This window comes from Lepeophtheirus salmonis, chromosome 8, assembly GCF_016086655.4.
Source record: "Lepeophtheirus salmonis chromosome 8, UVic_Lsal_1.4, whole genome shotgun sequence".
Lineage (NCBI taxonomy): Eukaryota > Metazoa > Arthropoda > Copepoda > Siphonostomatoida > Caligidae > Lepeophtheirus > Lepeophtheirus salmonis.
Window position 1 is genome coordinate 20,643,246 of NC_052138.2, and position 17,507 is coordinate 20,660,752.

The 17,507-nt window shown below is 35.7% G+C and overlaps 1 protein-coding gene and 1 long non-coding RNA gene across 2 annotated transcripts; one reads left to right on the plus strand and one right to left on the minus strand.

The window, feature by feature from the left end:
• Positions 1 to 2,375: 2,375 nt before the first annotated feature.
• Positions 2,376 to 5,970, minus strand: LOC121123127 (medium-chain acyl-CoA ligase ACSF2, mitochondrial). Its single transcript, XM_040718240.2, has 9 exons — positions 5,816 to 5,970; positions 5,175 to 5,714; positions 4,991 to 5,111; positions 4,833 to 4,928; positions 4,608 to 4,756; positions 4,380 to 4,548; positions 4,060 to 4,316; positions 3,759 to 4,005; positions 2,376 to 3,698 (listed from the first exon to the last, which is right to left on the minus strand). The coding sequence occupies exons 1-9, from the start codon at positions 5,878 to 5,880 to the stop codon at positions 3,567 to 3,569; spliced, it is 1,776 nt and encodes a 591-aa protein (XP_040574174.1). The 5' UTR covers positions 5,881 to 5,970; the 3' UTR covers positions 2,376 to 3,566.
• A 2,433-nt stretch (positions 5,971 to 8,403) lies between these two features.
• LOC139906197 (uncharacterized) lies at positions 8,404 to 10,172 on the plus strand. Its single transcript, XR_011781554.1, has 2 exons — positions 8,404 to 9,291; positions 9,354 to 10,172. It is a non-coding gene; the product is annotated as an uncharacterized lncRNA (long non-coding RNA).
• Positions 10,173 to 17,507: the final 7,335 nt, after the last annotated feature.

A 17,507-nucleotide genomic window follows, 5' to 3' on the forward strand; every position in this document is an offset into this window, starting at 1 on the left:
GAGATTGATACATGGAAACTATGTAATAACCTCCTTGTCTGGGCATACATTATATACTTTCTCCGAGAAATATGAGAAATTTCAGGAATACACCAACATAAACAATATTCATAGGATTGGCTTACCAGTTACTTAAGTTAAAGCATGAATTACTCGAGAAATGGAGTCAAGGAAACTTCAGAAACACAAATTTCTCTATTAATAAAAACAAAGAACAACTATATTAACACTTTAGTACTCCTTCATATAAACAATTGAAGAAGGAAATAATTTGTAACTTTTAAGTGGAGGGAAAATATTATAATTATATTTATTTTATTATGCATTTTTAAAACAATTTACACAAAAGATAGGTGATAATTTTTCTTTTTCTTTTAGAGGGAGATGTTAACACATCAATGGCTGATTAAATAATGAATAAAAAGAAGAAAAAGCACATGCAACAACCGTTTTTCCTGTTCTAATCGCTATCCTTTGTAATTCCTTATTGTCATAACGCCTTTTTAATTTATATTTTTGGCCGTTTATAATTGCAAGCAAATATTTTCTGTAAATGTTAGTTTTCATATTTATTGAGTATATGTATAATAGAAGAAGTCGTCTAGTCTAATCTTTTGTCGTACTCGTAGTGTTGTGTATTTGAATTAGTTGTCTAGACTAAAATGAACGTATTATGTTTAAAAAAAAGAATCATTATCATTTAATAATGATTTTATTAGGTTTTATCTGCTTTCAATGTAAGGAATTGAAGTTGTTTAAGGCCCCAATTGTAGTTACTTAAGGTTTGACGCAAGGTGGCGCTCAAGTCTATTCTCGCATTCCTTATTATAATGGGGCTCTGGAGAAAAAGAAACATAAACCTTGAGACATACAACAAATTACGCCGTATTTTTATGTGTTAGTCAAGTCACTCCATGATACGAGTATATCTATTTTTGTTTTTTTCCCACCCCAAACTTATTATTATTATTTTAAGGGGGAGGGAGGGATATTGAGGATAAAGACAAATATTTGAGTTCGTCTAGAATTATTATAGATAACAGTTTCCCCCAGATGTTATAATACTTATGTACACTCCCTGTTCACGCTGGATAATAATAACTATGTGTAGCTATATAAAGAATACTTGTGTAAAATTTGATATAACGAGTATTTATAAGCAAAAGTAATTTTTGGGGTAGGTCAGGGGTGTCCGCAGGATTATATATTGGCTTAGGGATTTTTTATAAAAAAAAAAAATTGAAATATTAAATTTACTAGTAAAAAATAAACATTCTTTTCTTTGAGTGGGGTTACAGCCCCTCCGGCCCACCCCATGCGAACAACCCTGAGTATGAATAATCCTTCATGTCTAATGATAATTACTAACGTACTAGTGTTTACCAATTCTTTTATTTGAATCGTTGACATGTTTTTTTATTTTTTTAGTTCTTATTAAACCTAATTTTATAACCTATTTTGTTTCTGATTCGAATTTATTACAGAATTAGATTTTGTTGGTGTATGTGTTTAAATTTTTGGGCATGATTCTATCATTTTTCCAACACAAGACAACCATTTGTTGCATTTTATAGTAATATAAATTACATACTTTGATTAAAAAGTTATAAAGGAACATCAATTTTATCCAAGAATATCACTAACGACTTATAATTCTAATTTATTTTATGTATTAAGGCAAAATAATTTAAAGCAAAATTAACTTGAGCTCATTTTAAAAAAAATTAGTGGAGTAATAATGCGTTACTTCATGGATTATAATTCCGTGCCCAGACATACATGAAAGCGATCTCATTTTTCTACATTCAATTTAAATTAGCAATCAGTATCGGACTTTTTTATGCCTCGAAAATTTAAAGAGCGCGCTAGTGTATATGTCACAGTAGAGATTGAAATCCAGTAGAATCAATAATTCTACTAATAGAGATTACAATCCTATTCTCTCCTAGGACAACTTACAATTTTACTGAGGGAGATAGTAACATTGAATATTTGAAGAAGTTGCATGTTTTCGAAAATATGAGGCCAAGTCATACCATATATGGAACCGTGACTGGTAATTTTATTCCCAGTAAATTCATCCTGTGTCTTTTCATTCGCGGACATTTTGTTCCACTTTGAAGAAGGATATTTAATGACGTCATACGGTTTATGTTTCTACACTAGGTAGTAGTTTTTGTGCAGGGCTGTAGGAGGGGGGGCTTGAGAGTGGGCAGTCCACACTTTAGATGAGTCATGACTCATGGTCTGTATGGACGTCTTGTGTACCTGGACAATAGACTAGAAAACGTGCGCTCCAAGGAATGGCTTAGAAGTTCCCGAATATGTTATTTTTTTAATAAGGATATATTACTACTGTTTTTCAATACAGATTGTATGAGTTAAAATCAGTAAATTTTATTCATAATACGAAGATTAATAACAATTCAAGACTAAATAAGCTGCAATATATCACCAATATAATTTACTTTAATTATTTCAAAATAGATGCACACACCAGAAAAATTAATGTTCATAACTTAAGCATTATCCGACTGAAGTTTGGCAACCTTTCTAGATTTGAGCTTGTTTTGAGATGATATGTTTCTATATTTTTGTAGGATATTGTCATTGAGTTGAGAAAACAAATTTTTGCACATCACGTTAAAGAGGATTTGTGAAATCTTTCCAAGAATGCTTGACAATTTGTGAACTTGATCACACACAGTATCAACTATTGCTTCGATTGTAGTTTCTGAGCTCTTTCTTGACTCTTTATGGGGGATTTCTTAGATATGAGCAGAGTTAGGGTGTAATGATGATTTAACTCCTAGACTGTTCAGAGGAATGCTGAAGTGTTCTTGCCTTTGGAAGCAGTTATTAATATTAAAAAAAAAAAATTAAAATAACGATAAATCCAATTTGATAGAGGGTTTTCATAATTAGAGTATATTTGCTGCAGAGGAATTCACCGTTTAATTTGACACCCTGTATGAGTGCTACCACATCCATGTAGTTTTTTCCAACGGATTTGATCTCATATATAAGGACCGTTTTAGTTGTTTGGTTGTTCTCGCAGCCCAAGAAACTTACCTCTAACAAACTCGAATCTTTCTGCAGAGTAGACCTCATCGATCTAGGATCTCCGCACAAATAAATAAATTATTAAATGTTTACCATACTAGCTAATTATAAATTGTTTTAAGGAAAACAATAGTTAAAATGTAACAAAATAGAATAAGATTCTTTTAGTATTGATTGAAAAAATAATAAAAGATAAATTATGTTTTTCAAAATTTACATTCCCTATTTATAAGCTCTTCGTTTTTTTTCTTATTGATTCATTTGGTTTTATATTGGAAATGAAAATTCTATTTCGTTATTGAGATTCTTATGAAGCGAGTATAAATTTCAAAATCTGTCATATTATTTGAAGAACCATTGTTGGTCTGTACAAGGAGTATACACATTTCCAATACACTTGATCCAATTGAAAAAAAAGAAGCATGTTTACATGATGATGAAATGCTTTTAAGGAGTCGTACTGAATGATTGAAGTACTCAATAAGTAATTGTGTTAAAAATATTTATGAACCCTTTTTTAAACCAAGTTTTTCAATACTTATGGCCTTCATTTCAAACTTTTTTACTTTTCCAGATAAAGTTTTTGGAAAGTCCTTCACAAACATTGGATATTTTGGTATTTTAAAGTGTGATATCTAAAAATAAAGGAATAATACATTTTAAAACTTGTTTACAAATCATTGGCATTTACTTACCTTTCCTTTACAGTGTTCTTTCAAATCAAATTCCTTAGCACCTTCTTCTAAACAAATCCATGCACAGAGTTCCTCTCCCATATAATTATCCGGCACACCCACAATGTAAACTTCCACAATACTAGGATGTTTTAACAAGAAATCCTCTATTTCTTTTGGGTAAATATTCTCACCGCCTCGAATCACCATGTCATCCAATCTCCCAATAATTTTACAGTATCCTTTCTCTGTTATCATTCCTAAATCTCTATACAGTATATATATATAAAGATAGAATAAATAAATTTGGTTTAATATTCACCCTGAATGATAGTATCGATCAGGTCCAATGACTTTCTTTGAGCTCTTTTGATCTTTATAGTATCCATGCATAAGTCCAGGCGTTCGTACCCAAAGCTCCCCCGGAGTATTAACTGGAAGAATTTTCCCATTTTGATCCACAATCTTTGCTTCAATATGACCCAGTGGAGGTCCGACCGTATTTATTCTTACTTCAAATGAATCCTTAGGACACGCTATAAAAGAAACAGGACCTGTTTCTGTTGCCCCATATATGTTCTAAATAGTAAGTATCAAAATTAAAAATAGATTTTTTAGAAATCAAGGTCGACATAGTTATACCATTAAGGACTTCATATTTAAATGTTTTTCAAAATCTTTACAAGCTTCCACCAAGCAGTTTGAGCCTCCCGTTATTCCTAGTTCTACAGAGCTTACATCCACTCTTAACTTTTTTTGAGCTTCTAAAACAGCAATGTACATTGTCGGTGTTCCAAATAAATATGTGCACCTAAAAAAACATTCATTATAACGACATAACTTGTCAATTAATCTTATAAATAAACTTACTTTTCAGTCGGAATACAATTTAAACATGCAATAGGATCAAATCCATCAGAAGGAAGGATTAATTTTGATCCGTAGCATAAGCTTATTAAAGTTCCCCCAATGCAGCCAAAAGTATGAAAGAACGGCACCCAAAGATTGATGGTATGATACTATTGAGTATTAGAAAAAGTTATAGATTCTATAAAATATGTATGTACCCAAAACGATAATAATTTCAATACTAACTTTTAGATCAAATCCAATTCGATTGCCCGTTAAAAGTGCATTATTAATCACACAAAAATGGGAGAGTGCAACTGCCTTTGGCAGCCCTGTTGTACCCTAAATATGTAAATAGCTGACATTAGCTCTTGGGTTTAATATTTAAAAAAATAGTCAATTACAGAAGTAAATTGAATGTTGAACATATCGTCAGCTTGAATGATATTTTCCAAACTCTTAATATGAGCAACATCCTCACTCGTTCCACCGGATTCAAATAGAGATTGAAAGCAATATGTTCCTCTATCAATTAGAAATATTAATATCAAATTCAGAAATTAATATGTATAAAATCGGTACACTAACTTAAACTCTTGTTTTTTATTCGACGGTGACTTAATAATAATCACAGATTTCAAATGAGGTGCCGACTCAGAGTTGATTTCTCCAGGATTACACGACGTTATCTCAGGAACAACTTTGGATATCAAATCATAATAGTTTTGAGTTTTGAATGTAGTAGGACATATTAATCCCTTTACAGGAACTTTATTAAGAACGTAATGTAGTTCATCTTTTTGATAAGCTGGATTTACATTGACTAGTACACATCCAGCAATTGCAGATGCACATTGCGTTAAGTACCATTCGTAGCAATTTGGTGCCCAAATGGCAATCATATCACCTTGCTTAAAGCCAATGTTAGAAAAAGCTTCAGCTAGTCGATAAGCATCCTCATACACTTCAGGAAAGGTTTTACGAATCCCTTGATGTATTGAAACAATAGCTTCCCTATCAGAAAACTTTTCGGATCCATCCTTAATTATTTGTCCAAGAGTTTTATTACTTAATGGAAATGGAGGAAATTCACCCGTGATATAACTCCATTTTAAATCAGAATTAAACCTAGAATTAACAGTTGTTATAGTATTAATAGACATATACTATATTATAATTTACAGAATATCTAAAAGTTATCTCTTTGTTTTAAATATAAAATATGTTACCTTTTGGGGGCAGAGAAATTACTGATGGAGAGTAGTCTCCTTAGATGTGCCGTCCTTACCTTCATCCTCAGACACTTTTACACACACACACAAAAGTATTAATTTTTACAATTCCAACAACCTTTGTAAATATTATCTGTTCATATACATGAATAATACTAATTAATATTTTAAAAATAAGTTAAAATAATACACTTTTTTCTACATCTTGCTCTTTTAAGATAACGAGGGCGCTCAAAACGCATTGAATAACCTGGAAAACTGAAATGATTACAAATTATAGATATGAGAATATGGGACAATATCTTCTTTTGACGTGCGCTTTTTTTGAGCTTTGAAATATTTTGGTATTAGAAAATTTTTTCCAAGCAGTTTTCCTTTTTTTATTTACATGAAGATGACTGTTTGCTTCAGACACAACATTTTTGATGCAATTTGATTGAAGAAAGTGCTGCTAAGAAGATGATTATTACTGCAATAACTTCTTTTAAACCATGCTGTAGTTTGATTAGAAGTAAAAAAATCTTCATGCACCTTTTACAAAACCACTTCTTGGAGTAGCCAAATAATATTTCAGCTTTATTTATTTGAAAACATATGTAACAGTTCATAGAGATGTCCTCCAAGAAGATAGATTATATATTTGAGCTTTTTTAGACAATCTCTATTAATTTCATTAACAAAGGAGTCTAATTCTTGATATTTTCCCAATTCATGCATTGAGAAAGTAATATCTCCATCTGAAAATAAAAACTTGCTGCAGCACTCCCGATTTAACGTTTTTAAAATAGAATGGGTAATATGCCACATACAAATTAAATGAACAGCCTTTAAGGTAATCTAATTTCATTGCAGAATTGGAAGGATCTTTTGGAAACTTATGAAGACAATGTTTTTCTTCAACAATTTCTTCGTCACTATGATTTTGATAAGTTTTTTTCTTAGGATAACGTAGATCCCTATAGGCTATAAGATATATATTATAGGTTTCTGGGATAACCAGTCCTATAACCTGGACAGCAAATCATTCTGTTTAAAATAATAAATGCAAAATATCAACTTATTAGATGAAATTGTTAATAAACTCATTAAATAATTCCTGTGAAAATGTAATTAAATATATGTGATAGATAAATCATATATTTTGAAACAAAAATACATTAATAACTTTAACCTCTAAGTACACAAAAAACTAGATTAATCATTTGGAATGAATATATATGTAGTGTTCAGCTACTTTGAGACATTGTACTTCTCAGTTTTATTCAGGTACAGAAATAGAGTGTATCTTTCAGCCTTCAGTAACCGCGTTTAATTCCGGAAACACTAAATATTTAAAAAGCGCATTCCACATTCATTTTTGTGTTCCCTGTAATAAGAAACAATGAAAACCTATGTATACCTTTATTTTGACTGAATTGCAAAATAATTCTTTTTTAGGGGTATCATTTTCTATTTGAAAAGTATATTCGCATGTAATGTACTCCTTTGTTTATTACAGCTATGACTCTAAAAGGTCCCTCATAAGGAGACTGTAGACCTTTAAGAGCAGGACCACAACGAACAAAAACGATTGAGAGGTCCAAAGCCTTTATTGTACATAATCTATTGGACGTGATGAATGATGGACAGTGGAATGAGGAAGTAACGTTGAGACATGTGTATGTAGATCGGCTAAAGTTTGTTCTGGAGAAGACAACAAAGGATGTATCAGTGCACCAGGAACGGAAAGGGCTTGACCGTAAAGCATTTCTTCCGAAGAAGAAGGAAGACCCTGTGCTGTACGGATACATAGAAGTGTCAAGGGAAGTTTGGTCTACCCATTGTGATGAAGTGAGGCGTGCTTTTAAGGAAAATTTGAGTTGTCGATGAAAATATTTGACTAATCCGTTCGACTGTGGATGATATGACGTGGTGTGGGTTATTTTTATAGCTTAGAGAGAGAGGTACTTGTTACCAGAGTTGAGAAGTGAACTTTGGGCCTCTGTCAGAGGTTATTTCTACTGGAACGCCAAATCCTAATACATAGTGTAAATACAATGTTTGTGTACGTGTAGTCGCGTCTGTGTCAGAGATCGGAATGACTTCTGGCCAACGAGAAAAAATTATCTACTATTGTGAAAAGATGGGTGAATCCGTGAGAGGTGGGCCCTCTAGATCGACATGAATATGAGAGAAGCGTGAATAGAGATTGGAATCTGGATGGGTGTTGATCTAGTATGTCGGTCAAATTTTGACATTTAATACATTGTTGAGCTCAAAGTTTAATTTCCTTATTCATATCATTCCAAACATAGTTTTTAGCTATAAGTTTAAGTGAAGAACATGCTGATGGAATTGATAACGAGTGAATAATATCAAATATTGGCTGTTTCAAAAAATTGAGGAACCACCAGGTACGGAGTGGAGCCAGAAATATCAGATAAAAGCACAATCGGTTTCTCTGAAGGGCAAAAATCTATCTCAGGTAATTTAAGTTTGAATTTAGTTGTGCGGTAGGAGGACATTTCATTTTGGGCTTCGGATTGTGCAATATTCAAAAACTGTGGATCCATTGAAGGTAATGAACGTTATATATTACTCCATAGGACCATAAGTCTAGGGGTGATAATTTTGGTAAGAATAGAAAAGCGTGCGAGCAGAAGAGAAGAAATACTTATGGCATCATTGATTAAATAATATACATCTTCTTCTATCAATCAAGAACGTCATCATTCCCGCCTTTATTATTCAATATTAATATAATATTAGATGGTGATAGTCGATAGAGAACTGAATAAAATGCCTAAAATAACGTCGCCTTCTGTCTGGATTTCTGAAAATGGAGGCCCAGGAATTTGGGAATTACTTACCAGATGAGAAACAGATGGTTTGTCGGATTTGTCGAAATAAATGTGCCTTTGGTCTCCTATCTAGAATTACACGCCACTCATTATTCTCATCTCATATCAAGAGAATGGATATTCATCTAAAAAATCAAGTTAATGATGAATACATCAAGTCAGACTTTAACTCTGATTTCACAAAGATGTTTATTGCATGTAATATAACCTTATCAATTGCTAATCATCTATGTTCAAAAAATTTATGGAGAAATACACGAGTAAACCTATCCCTTCCCGAGGAGCCATCATTAAATTAATGGAGGATGTTGGTACTGATGTCATTTATAGAAATACATATAAAAATGTCGTCCACACCAAATGACGATCAAGTTATCAGTAAAAAGTATAAAATATTTACTAATTTCGAAATGAAACTCTGAATTTTATACAATCTAACAGTAAGTATTCAATCTTTTTTTAAATCTAACCCTAAAATATGATTCTATTTTAGCTAAACATATCAAGAATTATGTTACACAACTCATTAAATAGTAAAAACAACTGCTTAAATGGTCACAACAACGGGGGTAGTAGCTTTGGATGGTTCGCAACTAGTTTGTCTGAGACTAGTTTCTTCACTTAAAGACTTGGGTATGATCATTAAGTTTTGCAATATTACATAGTCAATAAATATTACTTTTTTATCACTTAAGGCTTAGCTATAGTTGATAGGCTCCAAGAAATGGTGTTCAGAAAACTCATAAAAGGCAAAAACAACTGCTTAAATGGTCACAACAACGGGGGTAGTTGCATTGGGTGTAGCATTATAATTACCAATTGTGTATATATGTTGTTATATAAGCATAAATAGCGGAGAAAAAATCTTTTTGATGCTCTTAATAAGGAGTAATATCGCCGGACATTACTACATAATTAGCTTTTGCTCTAAATCTTTACGATGTCATGTTAGAAAACTACAATAAGTCAAGAATGGTTGCCTGAATTGTCTTATCAGTTAAATTTGACTGCATGGATTAACTTTTCTTTTTTAGATAAATATGAAATAAATGAAAGTGGGATTCTAAAAGCTGTTCTTACTAAGATTGGAAGAAGATATGGATTGAAATCTAACATTATTTTATGATTTACTTTATTATTAATAATTATTAAAATCTCATCGGTAGAAATATATCTATCCTGTGCACAATTGTATATGCAACTTGCACATAAGGAAAAAAGGTGCTGATCTTTTTGATTAAACTCCACGTCTGGCTTGTATTTTGCAACCTCAAGTTATGACATATTGAACTGAATTCCGATGTTAGAACAAGAAGATATTATTTGGATCAATCTATTATTTCAATATTCTGTATTTATAATTTATTGTTATTATTAGTTATATGATTCTAATTGTTTAATTTTGTATATTTAACTTAAATGTATGATGGTTTATTTTTTAGTATGTAGATTATATTTAATTTAAGCCTTCTATTTTAAATTTGGAACTTCAAATATATTTCGAAATACTCTTATTTTGTCGTTTTATTAGTTATTTTTCTGAGAATATGGTTCACTATAAATTACTATTTCATGGAGTGTGACGTTTCCAAATCTACTGTAACGGATAAAAATCGTCTAAGTCAATTATACGTAGTATATCTTTATTAAACATTTTGCTAATAAATACTTTCGTTACACCCTCAAAAATCATAATATAGCAGGCAACTGATAAATACTGATGTGATTATCACTGATAATCACATCAGTATTTTAAACAATGATACCATGTGTCTTTCTCCCCCCTGTCTCCTCGCACGCGTTTTTCTCTACAATATTATCAACTATATGAATGAGTATCTACGTGTGAGTGTGCTCATGAAAAATGAAGAGTAATACCAAGGATTTGCTGGGCTGCTATCTTCTATATCAGGGATTCTCAACCTTTTTTTGATAATATACCACTTGTAAAATATTTTTAATCCAAGTACTCTTTAACCAGCGCCTAGCTTTTTTAGTTTCAGTGATGTACCACTTGTTAAATATTTTTTCAAGTTTCAATTACCCCCTGGAGTGCCTCCAAGTACCCCTATTTAAGAATCTGTTCTATATTATTAAAAGAAAATTCGGATGTTTCTAACTCCTAATAATTCAGGACAATACCGGGTATTACCGCTATTAACTCAATAATGATGCCCGTTCACTGATGTCCTTACGCATGTAGTTAGCACATACGCTTAAGATCTTTTTCTTTTTATTATTAGAGGTGAATAAAACATGTCCTAGACGGCAGTGGCTTTTTCTAGTTGGTAATTTGAGCAAGATTTTTTTACCATTCCAAAGCTGTTGCCATTCAGGGGCATTGCAGGATTTAAAAAAAAAAATATATATCTTCACATGCCGTGCTCTCAGCACGCGCACCGGAGAAAAGAGAACACTACTCCTCATAGAGGTTTTAGGAACTCAAGCACACTGCTGGTTCCTGAGAGAAATATAGTTCACCCTTATAGAGGTTTTAGGGAAACAAGCACCCTGCTCGTCCCTGGGAGACATATCGTTCACCCTTATTGAGGTTTCAGGGACACGAGCACCCTGCTCGTCCCTGGGAGACATATCGTTCACCCATATAGAGGGTTTAGGGACACGAGCACCCTGCTCGTCCCTGGGAGACATATCGATCTCACTCGATGTACCCTCATCCAACACTGGATGATCCAGAGGAGAAACCCTTGCACATTCATAACCCAATGATGTGAACGGGAGAGTAGGAACACCGGAGGACCAGAACTTCATAGGATTAAATCCACTTTGAATGATGTGGTCCCTGATACGAACACACACTTCACTTCTTGAAAGTGTTATGTATTGCCTTTTAAATACTTTTAGCTCATGACGTAGGGATTTGTTTTAAATAGATAGTAATGTACCTTTTTGTTTTATGTGTTGATATATTTTAATAGTTATGTCTATGTACGTCCTTTTTAAGTGTTAATCCCTTATAGAATATATATTTAACGTATGATTGTACCCCCAATCAAAAGGTCTTCTTATTGGCTTTACTCCGGTCCGTTACTTCCGACTGTTGGTGGTGTTCGCAGAACACTACAAGTGGCGACGACGATGGGATAACTACTACCGAGGCTCACGCTCGCAGAGCTGAGATGCGAATGTTCCAGGATGGAACTTGGAAGTGAGGACGAGTTGAGGGGTAAGAAGAAAGTGGAACTCGTGGCATTGGTGAGAGAGTACATCGAGGGTTGTGGCTGTGATCCCAAGTCCTTCGATTTCAACGATGGGGCTCAAGCCTCTGGAGATGGTGCTTCAGGCACGACGGGACAGCTGGGGTACGGCAGCCCTCTCCATTCGTGATGGATGGTGCACGAAGGGGCCATAGATGGTCGTCATGGTGGGACAAATTCAATATTTACGTGTCCTTGTTTGGGGAATTGTCCCTGAACGTAAAAAGTATCTCCTGCTTCACTGTGCTGGGACAGAGGTCCAACAATGGTTCAACACCATACAGATTGTTGCTTTGCCTGAGGAGGACGTCTTCACCTCGACGGTAAGGGCAATTCGGGATGCTTTCTCCCCAACGGAAAGTCTGTTGTTTGAACGCTTCAGGCTGTCTGAGATGAAACAGGGAGTCGGGGAGCCTGTGGATGATTACGTGACTTGGTTGCGTGGCCAGGCAAAGTTTGGTTGCTTTGCGTGTGGGAGCTGCAAAGTTTCGTTCGAAGACGAAATTATTCTCGACGTGGTGGTTAAGAACACGTCGTCCCCACAGCTCCGCCAAACTGTTTCGAGAGAGGCAGCACAAAATTGACAGACGTGTTGCCATTAGCCAGAGCATTGGAAACCTCCATCAGCCACGCCAAAGAAATGGGATCGAGTGAAACTGTAATGGCATCAGAGTATAAGGGGCCAAAAGGTCTCTGTCGCTCCAAAGGGACGTGGTGGACGCAAAAGGCTAATCCAAAGATGGACAGAGGGGAACTGCAAGTTTTGTGGAAGAAGCCATGTCTTCCAGAAGTCAAAATGCCCTGCGTTTGGCAAGGAGTGTTCCCGGTGTGGGAAGATGGGCCATTTTAGAGTATGCTGTCTGTCGTTTGTGCCGTCTAGTTCTTCCATCTCTTTCCAGTTGAATGATGGAGTAGGGGACTTATGCCTTCCTGAGGATAAATAGGAGAAGAGTTAAACTGTTACTCGACCTTGGATCGAACGTGAATATCTTACCGAAACATCTGGTTGGATATGTCAAAGGTGATCAAGAATACGGGTCCAATAGAGGTTTTTGGTGGGGGAAAGGTCAAGACTCTGGGCTCTATCAGGTTGTTGGTTGCATTAAATGGTTCTGACCTGGTGCTTCGTAAGTTTATTGTATCTCCTATTGGGCAGCCAATCCTTGGTTTTCGTGATTGCCTAGATTTCGGGTTGGTGAAGCTGAGCAATTCCACCAACGCATTTACAGCTGACGATTCTACGGAATTCCGTGTGGAAATTCTAAAGAAGAAGCATAACATTATATTTGACGACTCCAAGGGAAGTACAATGAAACATACGCAAGCAGTGATCCACCTGCAAGATAACGCTCGTCCCCGTTACATCAGAGCACTTTCAGTGCCACTCACACTCCGTCAGAAGGTTGCTGCGGAGATCCGAGAGATGGAGAAGCGTGGTACCATTTCCAAGATTGATTTGTCAGAATGGGCCTCTCCAATCGTTTCAGTCCTCAAACCAGATGGAAGTGTTCGGGTTTGTGCCGACTTTACTCAATCCATCTCTCCAGTAGTGAACAAGATGTTGCACCCACTCCCTCATCCAGATGAATTGTTTGGGGACCTTGCTCAGGCCCGGTTCTTCTCCAAATTGGATTTCTCGAGGTGTTATGAACAATATGAATTGGAAGAAAAATGAAAAGAGTTTTTGGTTATAAATACACAGTTAGGACTTTATAGATATAATGTCTTACCTTATGGTCTGGCCTCGGCTCCTGCTATTGTGCAGGCAGCTCAAGAGAGGCTATTGAGTGGTATTCGGGGTGTCAAGATTTATATAGGTGATGCCCTCATATTCTCCAGAAGTAAGGAGAAACACAGTCGAATCTCGAATGCTGGAGGTCGTCTGAAGCCCGGCAAGTGTATTCTGATGGGTGAGGAGTTAACTTATTTAGAGTTTTGCATATCCCAAAGTGGCTGATCCCTGGATCCAGAGTTGATTTGACCGGTTCTGGACTTTCCTGTTCCTGCATCCTGCACTGAGGTGAAATTGTTCTTGGGCCTTGTACAGTACTATGGTTATTTTATACCCTTTTATATCTCCCCTCCAAGAACTGATGAAGAAAGACATGGTCTTCTCGTAGTCTGAAAAAAGACAAGTGAGTTTTCAGACTATAAAGTCTGCTTTAGACTCCCCTGTTCTCACTCATTATGGCCGTCTCTACGTTGGTGTTGACGACTGATGCCTCGCCTATTGGTCTTGGGGCCGTTCTAGCATAGTTGGAAAATGGTATGGAGCACCCGGTGGCATTTGCTTCAAGAAAGCTATCAAAGAGCGATACTAACTACTCGCAAATTGACAAAGAAGCAAAGGGAATTATTTAAGGATTGAAGAAATTTGAAAGATATTTGATTGGTCGTCATTTCAAGATCAAGACAGACAACAAACCATTCCAATATATTCTTAACCCATGTTAAGACTTGCCAAGTTTCGTCTCCGACTGTCTCGCTAGATTTTCAATGTTGTTGTCGACGTTTGATTATTTAAACGAATATGTGTGATGCATGGACCATTCCCACGCGGATGCTTTTTCCCGCGTACCAGTCGATGATCGTCCGTGTCTGGATGATCCCACATAATCATTACAATATAGAGCTATCTCTAGCTCATGCTCTTCTGAATCGTCCCTCCAGTCCGCGTTACAGGAGGATCAAGAGCTTTGCAGCACTGTGGAGGCTGCTAAAACGGGTGTAGGGGACAGTCCCACCCTCAGGGACTACATTCAAAGGAAGAATTGTTTGTCCCTCAAGAATGGCGTGTTGTTTTGGGGTTTCCGCCTCATCGCCCCTCTTACCTTGAGAAGAAAGTTTATGGAAGAGTTGCATTTGACACATCGAGGCGTTGTAAAGATGAAGTCTGTGGCTCGAATTGTGGTTTGGTGGATTGGCTTCGATAATGATGTTGAGGATTTTGTATCAGCGTGTCGCTCATGCCAGGAGAGTGCTCCGGCCCCGGGGTCACAATTCACTCCCTTCTCGCCAGCGAATGTATGGGAGAGAGTCCACGTGGATTATGGCAAGATAAAGGGCAAAGATTTTTTAATACTAATGGATGCTGGTCCAAGTGGATAGAAGCGGTGTACATGACGAATACATCGTCAGAGGCTATGCTCAGTCAACTTTTTGGGTGGTTTTCGCGTTTTGGGTTCCCGAAGAAAGTACATGCCGACAATGGGCAAACTGAAAGAGGAGTACAGATTATTAAAAATGGAATAAAGAAAAATATAGGAGCATCACTAGAGGAAATCTTATTTGCCTACAGGCAACGCCGTTAGAGTATGGGAGCACACCAGCTGAGCTGTTGGGCGCACGGCGTATTCATACGCGATTGGATGGATACCTTCCGTCTCTTCCTCCTCCTCCTTCTCTTCCTTCACCACGAACGAAAAAATTTAAAATCAAAATGGTCGTGTGGTGCCGTTGGTATGGCCTTCACCAGCCCAAGTGGATAGCTGGAGTGATACAAGGGAAGACTTTGGGATGTGCTGTGGTCGGTTCAGACCCCACAAGGAATGATTAAAAGACATATTAATCCACTTCGTCCTCATGCACAAGTTGAATGAGGGGTGGTGTTATGTATTGCCTGTTATATACTTTTAGCTCATGACGTAGGGATTTGTTTTAAATAGATAGTAATGCACCTTTTTGTTTTACGTGTTGATATATTTTAATAGTTATGTCTATGTCCGTCGTTTTTAAGTGTTAATCCCTTATATAATATATATTTAGTGTATGATTGATCCCCCAATCAAAAGGTCTACTTATTGGCTTTACTCAAGTTTGTTACTTCTGTCTGTTGGTGGTGTTCGTAGAACACTACAGTAAGTGACCATGGTTCTCTTCCTTCCTCCATGAGGCCCAAACTGAGGCACAGCCCGCATTGCTCCGCCTTCCGTGACGAACGAGCGTTCTTCCTGTCGACGAAAAAGGGCTACCCAACTCCAGCAGGGCTAGCTTCGCCGACGATCCCACAGCAGGGAGGTCACGTGATCCTAATGCCATCCTCGTCGCCAATGTTGCGTCTTGACGAAGGTGAGGAGGTTCCAATTGTATATAAGGAGGAGAGATCCAGGACGACCGAGAGAGATGAGAAGAAGGAATGGCCTGGAGGAAGAAGACAATACTTATTTAATGGAACATCTATATTATTATTACAAAAACCTACTCTAATACATACATAAAATACACAACTATTCATACTTAAAATCAGGTAAAAGACTGTACTTTACACACATATATATATATATATACAAGAAAATAAGAGAAGAGAACAAGGGGGAATGAATCACGAATAAATTAGAAGCTATCAATGAAGAGCCTCACTCACTTGAATGATACGCAGGTAATCTTATAACCACAAGATGCCCTTCAATGTCACTGCATTATACAAAGTGATTTTTGGAATCAATATCCTTCTTTAGTTCTTCATCTTTGTTACGATAAAATGTGACAAAGGCAAAAAAGCAAAAAAAGGCAGAAGTAGCAATAGTTTAGGTGGTTTGTTGGTTCTCTCTAAATCATCGGTACACCAAATTTAAGCTTTGCATTTTTTCCTTGAGACCATGATCTGAGAGTTTCGAGACAAGTCATGTATACTATGTGAAGTTTGCATTTTTTGTATTGGTCTCCAAGCGGTATTTTAATATAAACAAGAATACACTCTTAACGACGGGAGTTATGTTCCATCTTTGAGGTGATAAAGTGAAGCATCCACAGATATAGCAGAATATATCTGGGTCGTTACAGCACTTTCTTCTCCCTGAGTATGTAGACATGGATAGCTTATACAGTAATATAGATGTGTTCGGATTTCGTAAACAGCTATGGTGGTAATTAAAAAAAAAAAAAAATAATCCCCAACGTTTACTAAATCCAAATGAGAGCAACACAAGAAAGCGCATCCAATGAGAGTTTGACTGGTATCGATTGGATTAACTAAAGGATATATTGATTGCTAAAGGAAAAGCTGGCACACACCAAGTTATTATATATTTATATATATTAACAAACACTAGGTACTCGAGTCAAAGATAGAGGAAGCCATACATATATAACAAGAACACGTGGTATCATAATAGCCTTTTAATGTAAACAGCCAATACTATTAAAGATCAGACAGATCAATAACTTCTTGTGATGGGGAAAATCTAAGTACATATTCGGAATTAGCAGCCCAAACTCTATAAGAATCCGTTATCAAATTCCATTCTAGAAAAAAAAAAAAATTAACCAGTGTCATGTAATATATAGGCCGAACAAAGGTTTATAGAAAAACCCATTCTGATTTAAACAGCATTCCTATAATTGTATAGCAGGTACATTAGGTACCTACAAGTTTTAAACGAGATGTGAATGTAGTTTTTTGCAATGTATTTTTTGTTTAATATGAATTTAGTACATGGATAAAATCTATTAAATGACTCATAAATGAAGAATCTCCTTAGTGGTTCATAATTTTTATTAGTTGACTTAATTGTCATACATATCAACATCACATGCTATTTGAATCAACTCTTCCATTTTGAGAAGACCCCTAAAATGCAAAAAATTAAAGGATTTTCTAAAGTAAATCTTAACGAAAGTGATTGAATATAT